The sequence below is a fragment of the Gymnoscopelus microlampas genome (genome assembly GCF_963454915.1).
Source record: "Gymnoscopelus microlampas genome assembly, chromosome: 21".
Taxonomy (NCBI): Eukaryota; Metazoa; Chordata; class Actinopteri; order Myctophiformes; family Myctophidae; genus Gymnoscopelus; species Gymnoscopelus microlampas.
The window spans coordinates 9,024,822-9,039,430 of record NC_139958.1 but is presented as its reverse complement, the minus strand read 5'-3'; the positions used below and the strand labels follow the sequence as shown (position 1 = coordinate 9,039,430).

Sequence of the window (14,609 nt, the reverse complement as noted above, 5' to 3'; positions counted from 1 at the left end):
ACAACATATTGTCACGTGTCATGTGAGAACCCAAGATATCATGATTTGAAGATTTGCTGCTCCATTCACTTCTTGTTTAACTTCTTACTGAAAAAGGCTGTATCTCGGCTCCTGAGCACTTTTTTTTTTACAATGTATTTTTGGCCTTGGCACAGGGATGATAAAGCCAGAAATAAGTTTGGCACTGTGACATTTGAGGTGAGGGTGACAGTTCTCCAGCCATTCAGACACATCACCTGGGAGTGCCTGGGGACAGACTGGAGGAAATAAAATGTATTCAGTATTCAAATGTATTTATTTAAATAGAAATACTGAATTGGCAAACTATTAAAAAAAACTGTACATACACACAAATAGCTGCACAAATGTATTCATAAATTCAAACTATAATAAAAAGAAACAATGTAGTCTACCTTGCCTGTACACATAATTTAAGTTAATGAATGTCTACATTATTTAAATCGCCTGTAGCTTGGAGGTGATTTAAATAATGTATACAGAATCAATGTATTCTATTAATTAATTCAATTTTATTCATATAGCCCAAACATTTGAATGACAGCAGTTCACTTAAGAGATGTTTGGGGCAGCCCATAGTAATAGCATGCCATCTAGTGGACTCAACAGCCAAATGAATGAGGAAGTTTACCATGTTGAAAAATGTATTTAATAGATAATCAAAAATGGAAGATAATCAATTATTGTGATAAAATAATAGAATACTAATTGTTGTTTAGAACGTTGGTTCTCAAAGTGGGGTCCGGGGACCCCCAGGGGTCCTTGAGGGAGTTCCAGGGGGTCCCCAGCTAAATGATAGATTAGGCACCAAATGGACCCTTATGGGTCTGTAACTCTGAGAGTGTACAAATGGAACCAAATGGACCCTAACGGGTCCATTTGGTTCCATTTGTACACTCTCAGAGTTAAATTGACATAGATTTTACAATATAAATTGCGGTCCAAGTGATATAAATGCCATTAAATGGGGGTCCGTAGCCTCTAATGCATGTCAAACTGGTGGTCCTTGAAATTAAAATGGTTGAGAATCACTGCTATAGAGCCGTAAAAAATCTTCTCTTATGGGGGTCCCTGGCATATCTTTTGAAATGGGGGTCCGCGGGCTAAGTGTCAATTTGGGGGTCCTTGACATGAAAAAGTTTGAGAACCACTGGTTTAGAATATATATAAGATAAATCGAAATAATCAATACTTGCAGCCCTACTTTGAATGACAGAAAGGCAGAAGACTGAACAAGAAGGAATGATTAAAGATCCGTCAAAGAACAACAAACGTCGTAGTTTGTAATATTAATATTACATATTATTGAGTCTACAGTAGTGCACCCACATAGGCTACATGTAGGATGCAGAATCAGTTTATTACGATTTAAATTCGTATCTTTATTAGAGAAACTGGCACCATATATTTAGAAAGGGTATCAAAACTCGAAAGGTTCAATACATTTACATGTCATTTACAACTCTAATGAACCGATAGTGTGAAAAGAATCAGACCGCCCATCACTACAGGGAAGGCTACTGTATAAAGCCCTCCTCCATCCACTGTTTGGCAAATCAGATCACAGCTATATTCAGCCACCACATGAGCGCCCTCCATGTGTTTTTACTTTTTACTGATGTTCAATGATTGGAATGTGACCTGGGGGCGATTCTAGGATCAGGTCTTTAGGGGGACTCTGCCCCTAGGTCACTGGATAACAATACATACATTACAAAATTAATTATAGCCTATTAATACATACAATTCCTGAGCCCCTGCTGCCCCATTAAAGGAGTAGTTCACCCCAAATATGACTTATTTTCTATCAATTACACACCCCATGAAGCCTTGAATTCATGGACGATTTTTTAGTTTTTGTCGCATTCCTATGCCAATAAATTGATGACCGGCGGTCACTCCGGTAGGAGACTCAAAGGAGAGTCTTTGAGTCTCCTACCGGATACATTACCATCTTTCCGCCGGTCATCAATTTATTGGCTTAGGGATGCGACAAAAACAAAAACATCTCCATGAATTCAAGGCCTCATGGGGTGTGTAATTGATAGAAAATAAGTCATTTTTTGGGTGAACTAGCCTACTCCTTTAAGGAGACAATCAAAGTATCTCAAAACAAAACTGCACTGATGGGAAATGTTTATGGATATTATGAAATCATCCATTCCAGACTTAGGGAGAAAAAATTAAAGTGTCATTTTATCATGAGTATAACACCCACATGTGCTCCTGGCTTTGTTTTGTTTGATTTATCAATGGTCTTTATTTTCCACTCACCCATGCACTTCCACATCACAGATTTGTTTTGACCTGAGTTTATTATTATTTTAGTTACTTATTATTGCATAAATAGTGTGGTTAAGGGACAGAGGGGAAGTCCGCACACCGTTTAGCTGCCAGTAGAACATTTTATTAAATAAAATACATTTTCTACTGAGAGCTAAACGGTGTGCGGACTTCCCCTCTTTCCCTGATGTACGTATTGTTGTCCACAGTTGATTTTGACAGCAAATTTTGATTTAGTATTAGTCATAGTCTTTTGAATAATATTCCATTTAGTTTTAGTCATATTTCAGTCATCTGAAATGTTTTACTGTTAGTCCAGTTTTAGTTAAATAAATATCATAAGATTAGAGTCAACTCTTTTCGCCTTGCCTACTTGTTAACTAGTTGTACAAACTCTTGCTTTATTGTTGTATTGTTTTATTGGATCTTGTTTAGTTGATACACTTATTTGTTTTAGGTCTTGCTCATTTGATTTTGCTATTTGTCTCAGTTTAAGAAAGTAGGTAGCTGATATATTGCACTTTTACCTTAGCGCTAGGTATACTCTTGGTTGCTTGTTTTAGCAGAAAATGCACTTAATACTTCTAGTGATTAGTAGTTTTGTTTCCCTACCTATGTTGAATGCACTTATTGTAAGTCGCTTTGGATAAAAGCGTCTGCTAAATGACTGTAATGTAATGTAATGTAATGTAACTAAATCTGCAGTTGATTTAGTCGACTAAAATGTATTTTGGCGGGTGTTGATGGAGTCGTAATGGCTGATTTTACACTTGGTTGCATGCTGAAAATATCGCCTATAGCCTATATACAACCTCACAGCGCGGTTGTGAGCTTGTAGATATTTTCTGCTTTATTTTAAAATTACTTGTTTAGTTTTATTGGATCTCTTCTTCACTCGTCCCTCACTACCATTTTAGTCTAGTTTTTATTTGTTGACGAAATTATCAATATATTTAGTCTTAGTTTTAGTCATTGTAGCTTAGTTTTTATTTAGTTTTCGTCAGTGAAAAAAGGGTAGTCGACGAACATTTTTCGTCATAGTTTTAGTCGACGAAATCAACACTGATTAACTTGTCCAGCACCCGATAATTTGTTTTGGGATGTGCGTGCTTGCCCCTGGATTCCAAATAGTGTGGTTAACCCATGATCTGAGGTCAATTCTACAAATGTCTTAAAAATAAAAATAAATAAAAATGTGTGTTGCTATCAGTGGCTCTCAAACCTTTTCATAATTGTCAAGGACCCCCAAAATTATATGAATTTGACCACGGGATCCCCCTCATCTCAAAATATTTGGTTCCAGGGTTAGGGTTAGAAGCAAAGATTTGAGTTAAAAATGTTCGCTTTACAAGAGTATATATATTCACAGATTTGCACACGTTACATTTTTTTGGGGGAAAATAGCAGATCTACAACCAAAAAGGCATGGGTTTCCGAGGCTAACAACCTAAGTGCCGCGCTATGAGCTTGAAGAGCTGCTATTTTTGAATAGCCAAGGTGTAAAATCATGTTTTTTTTTCCTCAAATCTAACAATGACACACACAGATGCGTTCCTGGTCTTAATGGGTTAAATAAACGGTCTTATTTGACTGACGACCTGTTGTGTTCTCCCTCCTATTTTTGTCTGAGCTGTGAGTCAGCTCATGATGACAACATGATCCAGTCATCACCAGTCATGACTTTTCGGATGGCATCACGCCGCTCGCTGCACTATGATGAGCGTCGTGATTACAGCACAGAGCGTTGATGTACCATCTGGCAGTGGTGTAAAGTAACTAGGTACATTTACTCAAGTACTGTAGGCCTACTTACTACTTAGGTACAATTTTGAGGATTGTTTTACTTTGCTGGATTATTTCCAATTTTCAATACTTTTACTTCTACTCCACTACATCTCAGAGGCAAATATTGTACTTTTACTCCACTACTAGTTATTTAAAAACTTTTGTTACTAGTTACTTTGTAGATTTTGATTATTATTACAAAACATGCATCGACAACTTCAGCCCTATATACATTTCGGCCATTTGAAAATAGCAGATCTACAAGCTCACAATGCGTTGCGATGCGACGCATTGTGAGCTTGTAGATCTGCTATTTTTCTTAAGATTTGCATACGTTTTATACATTTGAAAACTTGTGAAATGGGACATTCTGCATAATGAATACTTTTAAGTACATTTTGATACCAATATTTTGTACTTTTACTCAAATACATTTTGAATTCCAGACCTTTACTTGTAACAGAGTATTCTACATTGCAGTATTGATACTTTTACTTATGTAAAATATGTGAGTAATTTTACCACCACTGCCATCTGGTCTGATGGGGGAGTTCCGGATTAGAGATTAGTTATATGGTGTGGAGGATGAAATGACACATCTCCATTTTGTGGTTTCTTCATGGGTGTATATGGTTTTCTTTCGGTTTCCGTTTTGTTGTTGTCTTTTTGCATCCAGAGGTTGCATGTACAATGTGTAGTCCATCAAGCCTACAGTATGTTGTTATGTACTCTTTACCACAGAAACCAAACCAATTGAGATAGATTGATGTCTAAATGTACAAAAGTCCGATCTGATCACACATAACCCAAATAACAGCGAGGATAGCCGGCCCTAAGATATGTTTGATGAGAAATAAATTGGATTTTTCCTTAAGTCTGAACAAAGTCTTTGAGGCTGTTCTGAGTTTACAGCCCCCTGCAGGGTTCTGGAGAGGACGGGTTCTCACGACCCAATTTGGGTCCTGAGAACCAGTGGTGCCAATATGTTACTTTTAGACCAATGGTTTCCAGTGTTAATTTTGACAGCAAATTTTGATTTAGTCTTAGTCTTAGTCTTTTGAATAACACACCATTTAGTTTTAGTCCTACTTTCTGTCTTCTGAAAATGTTTAGTCTTAGTCTTAGTCTAGTCCGGAGGTCTTCAACAGGGGGTCCGGGACCCCAGGGGGTCTTCGGAGTTACTACAGGGGGTCCCCCAAATATTTGTGTGATATGATTATTTCGTTTTACATCAACCACTTGAACCCTAGCATCCCTTTTCTGAGGAGAACTTTAGCCAAAAAATAGCCGATCTACAAGCTCACAACGCCTCGCGCTGTGAGGTGTTGTGAGCTTGTAGATCGGCTATTTTTTGGCAAAGAGTTATATATGTAGAGGGAAAAAAGAGCAGCAAAAGTTTATCTGAAACACAATTTTATACAATATAGAGGGGGTCCCTGCTTCATCTCTCTCTCTCTCAGCTAGGGGGTCCTTGGCCTGAAAACGTTGAAGACCCCTGGTCTAGTCGACTAAATATCAAAAACCTTAGTCTTTTAGTCTTAAGTCTTAGTAGACAAAATGAACACTGAGTGGTTCTCAAACATTTTCATGCCAAGGAGCCCCAAATTGATACATATTTGGCCCCGGAACCCCATGTAAATAGATTTTGTGTGAGGGATAAGTGAATATTTGTAAAAACAAAATGGCAGATTTATTTACACGAAGACGTTGTTGTGAGCTTACAGTAGATTGGCTATTTTCGACTAGCCGAAAAACAAAAAAGGGGCCTAAGTGTTTAAACGGTTCCTCATTTTGCTGGGGAGGAGAGAGACTTCTGGGAAGTAATGCGCCGGGTGAGCAACTTCCATTGAAATGAGTGGGCGGGGATTTTTTGTGGCCTCTCCAGTTCTACTGTACTGTAGCTCAATGGTTATTACTACTACAAACATCACTAGTACTGTTATTAGTACGGTAGAAGATTTGCACACATTTTCGCGATTTAACCCATGAGGCGATTCTTAAAATAAATCTAAAACATTTTTTTTCAAGGTTTTTCAAAAATAGCAGATCTACAAGCTCATAGCGCGGCACTCGGTGCCGCGCTATGAGCTTGTATATCTGCTATTTTTGGATAGCCAAAGAAATCTAAAGTGACACAGATGCGTTCCAGGTCTTAATGGGTTAAAAAAAATAGCAGATCTACAAGCTCATGGCGCGCTATGAGCTTGTATATCATGCTATTTTTGAATAGCCAAAGTATAGAATGGGTTAAAAATGCTATATCTGTGCATGGAAAGGAAAAAGAAAAGGCATGTTTTGTGTTCATATGTGTTGCATTTATTCAGTTTGGGAAATCACAATCTCTAGAAAGCATAAAGCTCAAGCTGGCTGGCTGATTCAACAGGGACTAGAAATGGTCTCAGTCAGACAATGTATTTCCAAAGGAAATGGAGATGAGACTGGCAAGACATTGCATTTTGAGAGCTAATTTGCCCCACAGTATGAATACATTTTTGATTATTATGTTCCATTTAGCTGCTAACAGTTTAGTCACAATATTACACCCAAGGGCGTGCTTTGCCATCATTATTGGCACTTCAGTGATGCTTACAGAACTCTGCCAACATGTGGTGGTAATGCACAACCTCTTATGCAATATTGCTCGAACAAACCACACTTCTTCACCAATTAAGTCAAACTTTATTTACAAACTGAGTCTTCACAAAGTACAGAGAGAGAGGGAGAGAGAGAGGGGGAGGGAGAGAGAGAGAGAGAGAGAGAGAGAGAGAGAGAGAGAGAGAGAGAGAGGGAGAAGCATGTCAGGAAAGATATGAGCGAAGCATGTCAGGAATTTACATCACTTCCTATTTTTACGCCTTGGCTGTGTAGGAGGCGAGCCGTCTACAAGAGGGTCTGTCTGTGTGTGTGTGTGTGTGTGTGTGTGTGTGTGTGTGTGTGTATGTGTGTGTGTGTGTCCGGGGCTAATGTCACAGACCGCTGGACCAATCAGTGTCAAGTTTCATGTGCATGCTGCCAGTAGGCAAAGGAAGTACCTCCAAGCATTTTTTTGTTTCTTCACATCTGTTTTGTATTTTTTGAAATATTTTGCTTGAATTAATTGAAGTGAAAGGCGGTCGGATGCGGCTGAAACCGTGCCCAAATATGGAGTCATTATGTCATAAATGTCACAGATGACTGATGTCCCCAGACTGGCCACATGAAGTCCCAGATCCACATGGGAGCCGAGTCATTACACAGTTGAGTCACTGTTTACCTCGACTGTGACATCATATCCTGTTTTTTCCAAGGACAAAACCTTTCAAAAGTCCATGTATCCTCTCAACAGTGACATCACGTCCTGTCAAAGAAGCACGGTAATCTCCTGCTTCGCGTGACATCACTTCACGTTTAGCAATTTACAAAAAAACATCCTTCAGTAGACGGTCACTGCGTTTGCCAGTGTGGAGGTTAGTGACATCACGTCCTGTCTGATGTCAGAACAATTTACAACCAATCCCAGCGCAGGATTAATTAAAGGATATTAAAAAAGGGAAGGAAAAAAACAAACATTTTAAATATAGAAATTTGTCAAAGATGAAAAAAATCAGCCGCCACCTTTCCGCTCTCTTCTCTTCCTGTGGTTGTCCCCCTCTCCGTCAGCCAATCATGAGCTTCCTTTACCTGCCTCCTCTGTGTCCTGGTCATCGCCAGGGGGACCGCCTTCGTCGTTGTTGTCGTCATCGTCATCGCCGTCTTGGTTGACGCCCTTAAATGAAAAGAAAATAATATTTTTTTACCAAAAGAAAAATAACTAAAAGTAAAACAATTAAAGGGTTTAAAAAAAAGAAAAGAAAAATAATTATTGGGACATATATATATATCCCCCGTTTGAATCCGACCCAAGGCTCTTTAGTTAGGACAAGGCAGTATATCGACTTTTTAAGGTACATCCACATAATTTCATGTTACATACTTACAAACAATACTGTTTTTTCCCCCATAAAGCTTGACTGTTTACATATCCCATCTCTCACACTGCACGCAACCCGCCCCCTCCCTCTGAGCATAAGTGCAAACTCACAACATGAAACACAGTGCCGGTTCACGTTTCCAAAGAAGACCTTGTTTGTGAAAAGGAAAACAATGGTTTAATCATTTGGAGATGGCTTGGATCTAAAAAAAAAAGAAGAAATTTGACGAACGGCAGAGCCATGTCATAACGTAGAGAATGCCATAAACGTCTTTGCAACAAAAAGAGGAAGCTCTCTGAATCTCTTCCACCATTTGCAACGGTGAAATAAACCGCAGTACGAAGGGTGTGTGCTGCCTGCAACTCCATCTGTGAAGACTTCACGGTCTTCTGCCCCGAAACAAAGCTTGTTGAAAACATCTTTCGCCTCAGGGGGGTGCCTTATAAAAAAAACGGCGCGATATAACTAACACGGGACCTACCACATTGTTAAGTGGTTGAAGATACCGTCCCTGTTGCAAAAGTGGAACAAGAAAGCTTTAAAAAGCTGCCTAAAAACATTGACCCCTATTTTATTTATTTATTTTGTCTGGCTAAGATACCGTTTGTGATGTGGGAACTGGATGTGGAAGTCCCTGTTGTATAGAGATGAAGAGAGGTGTATCCGTCTAAAATTGTGTTTTGATTTGTAATTTTTGTCCCACTGCTTTGTTTTGTTTTGTTTGTAGCCTGGAGGGGGTGAATTGTATGTGTGTTTTATGTGGTCTTTTTTATATGCTTTGTACATGTTTGACCCAAGATACCAGTTACAACTACTTTGCAAAAGAAGCACTACCAGCACATATACACAGTTCAGACTCTGACAGAACCTTACTGATCGGCTCACAAAAATTACTATTTTCCCCAAGATCACACCAGAGACTATATGGCCGAAGCCCTGCAGAATGCCCTTACAAACTGGAAACTTGACGAAAGGGGACTGGTTGCCAATAACTTCCGACAATGGGAGCAATGTTGTCAAAGCAGTGCCACTGAAGAAGTAGCTGAGGATCATTGCTTTGCTCACTGACTTCATCTGGCCGTTATTGAGTGTAATTTTTATTAAGGATCACGCTTAGCAAAAATGACTGTTTGCAGTAAAAACCACTGACAGTAGTAGTATATGCCTAATAATGAAAATCTATTTCTAAACGTTACGGCTAAATGGGGAAGCATCAGTAATACAGCACAGCTGTCACTACTTAAATTGAGTTATTTCCATAAACTCTTGCAATGTAGTCATACCATGTCCATGGAAGATACCAGGGATGCGTTCAAGTGCAGCTGCGTCTGAGAATGCACACATCTATACAGCTGTTTCCACATGTCTGGCTGGTCGTTTTACCGAAACAAATTGTATTTTCTGAGTTGACAAGAGGGTGAGGCAGGCAACGTTTAAACGTCCCTAAACAGAGACGATGATCTGCCTCTTTAAATCAGTGGTTCTCATCCTTTTCAGGCTGTGACCCCCCAAAATAATCGTATTTGAACTGGGGAACCCCCAGATAAATAGTGAAAATAGCAGATCTACAAGCTCAGAACGCCCCCCCAACGCAAGGCGTTGTGAGCTTGTAGATTGGCAATTTTTTCCCCATAATATTATTTGACAATTTGACCAATGTTTGACCACTTTTTAAAGTACAGTTTGTTGATTACTTTTGATGCAGTAATGGTAATTTTCTTTAGGTATTAAAAAGGTCTTAAAAGTCCTTAAATTGTCACTTCACTGTAATCTGGGGCCCCCCCAAAAATCATGTGTGGACCCGACCCACAGGTTGAGAACCACTGCTTTAAATAACAGTAAAATGAAAAATATTTTCAAAGATATTTGGTTAGACTTTGTATTACAGGACATGGCATGGATGACACAAACCGCATCAACTGGGTCATTTCTCTGTGTAAGATTAACTGTCAGCGGCTTGTCAAGGCAGCAAATGATGGAGAGGGTCCTGGAACTCTCAAAAGTCCTGTCCACTCTGACAAAATGTCCAGGCATGTTGTTCGCTGCCTGATATGACACAGAGGTCATGGACTGTAGGCGGTCCAGGAGGACTCTCTGAAACCACTTCAGGACTTCACAGAAGCTCTGTCAGGTGAGAAGAAGTGTGTCACCCTCTCATATGTCAGACCCAGTGCTGGACAGGAACTAAGTACATTCACTTGCGTACTTTTTTGTATTTGTTTTTCCTTTTCTTTCACTCTGCTACATTTCAAATAGAAATATTCTACTTTAACTCCACTACATTTCTAGGAAAGGACTCTTGGGAAACAAACTCACAAAAATATATCATGAATTAACCGCTTACTGTACACCCCAATTCAAATATAATGAAAATAGCCTATCAGGATATGCAAGCTCACAATGTGTCGCACCGCGTGTCATTAGTTGAGTATATACTTTGTTCACCACTGGTCAGACCTGTGTTACAACTTTTCAAGTTGTAACAAGTTGTGCAAATCGATCAAGATCTGCATTTTGGATCACCTCATTGCCAAGTACGCTGATTGCTAACTCAAAACTTTAGACACCATAGGACAGAGGTTCTCAACCTTTTCAGTCCGTGACCCCCCAAAAGAATTATCATTTCTGAACTGGGGACCCCCCACTCTGAGGCTTCGTCCACACGTACACGGGTATTTTCATAAACGCAGAAAACCTCCGCGTCTACACGGCCCTGTTTAAAAAAATCTCTCTGTCCACACGACAACGGCTAAACGTTAAACGTTAAACGCAAAAACTCCGTTTACCGTGTCCACACGGGAACACATAGCCGGAGTTTTTAAAAATCTACACTGTGGCAGGAGTTTTCCAAAAGATGCGTTTACATGGAGCAAAAACGCGTTTGCGTGTGGACGAACCCCCCAAAACGCATATAAAAAGCTACGTTTATGAAAATACCCGTGTACGTGTGGACTAAGGCTGCAACTAACGATTAATTTCATAATCGATGAATCGGTCGATTATCTTAACGATTAATCGATTAATCGGATTATCGCACTTATTAAGCAATTACCTTATCATTTTGATTTTAGGTTGTTTTAGGCATGTTCTATCTAACAATAAAGATGAATAATTAATTTAAAAGTACATGTTATACAATTTTGCTCAGCTGCTGATTAGGCTACTACCTATAAAATATATAAATACATATCAAAATAAATAAAAGCCACCTTATGGTAGCTTTTCTCTTCTTCTGACTCCTTGATTTGATTAAAAAACAACATATTTTAGGCTAAAGGGTAACAGTACAGGTAACAGTACAGTACTATACAAATGCAAATGTTTCATAAAAAAAGGGGATACAGGATAGGTGGGCACTTAACGGTATTAAGTAATGTAAAGTATACTTGATGTGAACATGCATGGTACATCATTATCAGACTTAATGTTATCCTTCAACTTTTTGTTTATGCCCCAAAACGACTGGATATATAGGTTTTGTATCAATTTGTAGTTTTGTAATATTAGACCTTAATTGTCGAATGTTTAAGCATATTCTAATCATGTATACTTTACTTTACATTTTATCATTTATTTATTTTTACATTTTGGATAAAATAGCCAATTTTACATTGAATTAATTATTATATTATTGATATTCCATTATCGATTAATCGATTATCGATTAATCGATTATCAAAATAGTTGGCAACTAATTTGATAATCGATTAATAATCGATTAATCGATTAGTTGTTGCAGCCTTAGTGTGGACGAAGCTTGATAAGCACTTGGAATGTAGGAGTTGAGGCATTACATTTAGTTTGACTCTAGATAAACAATTTGAAAATAGCCGATCTACAAGCTCACAACGCCTCGCTTTGCGAGGCGTTGAGCTTATAGATCTGCTATTTTCAAAATGTTTGCCTCGTTCCTATATTATTTGACAATTTGGCCAATGTTTGACCAGTTTTATAAGTGTGTTGATTACTTTTGATGCACTGATGGTGTTTCTTCTTTTCTTTCTTTTTGAGGTATTAAAAAAAGGTCTTAAAAGTCCTCAAATTGTCACTTCACTGTCACCTGGGGACCCCCACAAATCACGTGGGGGGCCCCCCTGGGGGTTCCGACCCACATGTTGAAAACTACTGCCCTAGGAGGATTCCAATGTAAACTGAAATTTCCGCTGAATTCTGGGAACGTCCGTGAAATAGTAGGCACACTGCAGAACATTACACAACATGCAGAATAGTTGTAGTAGGCCTATCAATCATGGCCGCGAGATGACGTGTCTGTGTGTGAGCGCATGTATCGTTGAGGCATGTGGAAATGTAAATGTGAAATTCATGTGTTGCTTATGTCAACATAGAATATCACAACATTGGTGTCTTTCAGGGGAAAAGGTGTTTTTGTCCATTTGTTTGGATAGGCTTATATATGGTTAAACCCGCCATCTGTGTGTGTGTGTGTGTGTGTGTGTGTGTGTGTGTGTGTGTGTGTGTGTGTGAGAGATAGAGAGAGAGAGAGAGAGAGAGAGAGAGAGAGAGGGAGTGCTTGTTTATAGTTATTAAATTTGGTCTCCCACACAGGAGACCTGGGCTGGAATCCCAGGTAGGACATGAAAGTTATGGATTGCAGCTTTTAGAGGGAAAAAGTGAGTACTGGATTGGTATAGGCAGAAAATTTGGTTATCACCTTGACCCTTGGTCGTCTCACTAAGCGGGACTTCATCCTTTTGGACAGCGCCACCAGGTTGTCGTGGCGCTGTCTCCTCTTCTGCACCTCCTTGTCCTCCTCGTCCTCTGAATCTGCTTTCTTCCCCTCTCGCCTCTCGTCGTCGTCCTCGCCATCCGAGTCTGAATCGGGCTTCTGGATTCGCTTCATCACCTTCCTCTTCTTACTCTCCGGAGCCTTCCCCACTTTCTTCTTCCTTTTTGCTGGCTTCTCCTCCTCCTCCTCACTGGAGGACTCCGACGTGGAGTCACCGTCGTCCTTCCCGAGGAACGACCGCTTCCTGTGGCCACGCGGCGGCGAGGAGCTCCCCGAGTTCGACGACTCGCCTGAACTCGACTCGCTGGCAGACTGGCGGCCCTTTGCGCTCCGGCCCCTGGGCACGGGCTTCCTCTTTGGTGCCGCCTTCTTCTTCTTCCTGTCTCCTTCGTCGTCTTCCGACGACTCGTCGCTGGTGACGGTGAGCTGCTCCTCGTCACTTGACTGTTCGGAGGAGGTGGTGGAGCTGCCAAACGAGCCCTCGTCGCTGTCGTCCAGGATCTCCGCAGGGAGGCCGATCTGTCGCTTCTTCAACGCGGCGGCTGCCTGGGTCTTTCGCATCGAGGCGAACACTTTGCGCTTGTACAGGCTCTCCATGGCGACCACGATTAATAACTAACCCACACAATGAACTAAAGATGCTCAGCTGTATTTAACGTAAGGATAATCAATGGAGAAATAAAACCTGATATATATGGATGATGAAAGATGTTTAACGATATTTAATGTAAGAATAAAATTAAAGATGTTTAACAATATTTCGCAATATTTAGTTATGTTATAAAATAGACGTAGAACGATATTTAGTGTAAAAAAAATAAATCAACCCAAAAATAAGTCAACAAAAGACGTAAAAAAGATTCATGAAAGGCATGTAATAATATTTCAGTCAAATCAGTGAAAGATGTGTGGCCCCCCGGCCCATCCTCAAAAACCTTTTTAATAAATGTAATTAGTTGTGTGAATATTATAGAAAATGTACAACTAATAAATTAATGAAGTCTAGTATTCATATCCAAAAACGTTAATATAACAACAATAACAATACAGGATAAAAAACAACAACAAATAAAACAGTCTTTACAGGTTAAACCAAGCCAAGAGGCTGATGGGTAATTTTGGAACAGCTGTAATAGGCTAACGGAGAGGCTACGATGCTAGCCTCGATAGCATTACAGTGTACTGGCAAACGGCTAGCCCTGAATAACACTGGAGGGGCTGGGGCCTGGGGCAGTGTGCACGCGTGACACAAAACGCACAAAATCCGTTATTTTTTGGGAGCCACGAAATCGCAACGGTCAACAAATATAATCCGATGTAAACGTGTGACGTAACGGCTAACGGCTAACGGCTAGCTTCAACTGGCGCTCAAACAGGCTGCCTGCACTCTGCACGGAGCTCCGAATTAATCCCGCTTATTTTAGCTCGTTTCATACTCCGGTTAAAAATAAGAGGTTATGTTTGATGCGCGTGCGTCTGTGTGGACGCGTTTGTTTTTAATACTTAAATATCGCGTTCGTGGCATTTTGTTGTGGTCGCCATTTTAGGATACTTCCGGTCAGCTCGCAGCTAGGCAGGCAGACAGCAGAAAGTCCCCTACTGGGGTGGTGAGGGGGAATAGCGCCACCGCTGGTTGGAGGTCGACTCATTCGTGGGATTTATAATAATGAAAATAAGATATAGACACATATCTAATACATCTTGATAGTATATATTTAGTATTTAACTGCTATTATGATTGTTATTGTTATTATTATTATTATTATTATTATTATTATTATTATTATTATTATTATTATTACAACTACTATTCTTATCATAAAATG

General features: G+C 39.7%; 1 protein-coding gene across 1 annotated transcript; it reads right to left on the bottom strand.

The window, feature by feature from the left end:
• Positions 1–6,399: 6,399 nt before the first annotated feature.
• Positions 6,400–14,348, bottom strand: LOC311037482 (uncharacterized protein). Its single transcript, XM_084046657.1, has 2 exons — positions 12,709–14,348; positions 6,400–7,831 (listed from the first exon to the last, which is right to left on the bottom strand). The coding sequence occupies exons 1-2, from the start codon at positions 13,378–13,380 to the stop codon at positions 7,730–7,732; spliced, it is 774 nt and encodes a 257-aa protein (XP_083902783.1). The 5' UTR covers positions 13,381–14,348; the 3' UTR covers positions 6,400–7,729.
• Positions 14,349–14,609: the final 261 nt, after the last annotated feature.

Coding starts and splice junctions, on each gene's coding strand:
- LOC311037482 (XM_084046657.1), bottom strand. CDS start 13,380: ATGGAGAGCCTGTACAAGCGCAAAGTGTTCGCCTCGATGCGAAAGACC. Junction 7,832..12,708: donor TGAGACGACCAAGGGTCAAG/GTGATAACCAAA, acceptor TTTTCATTTAAG/GGCGTCAACCAAGACGGCGA.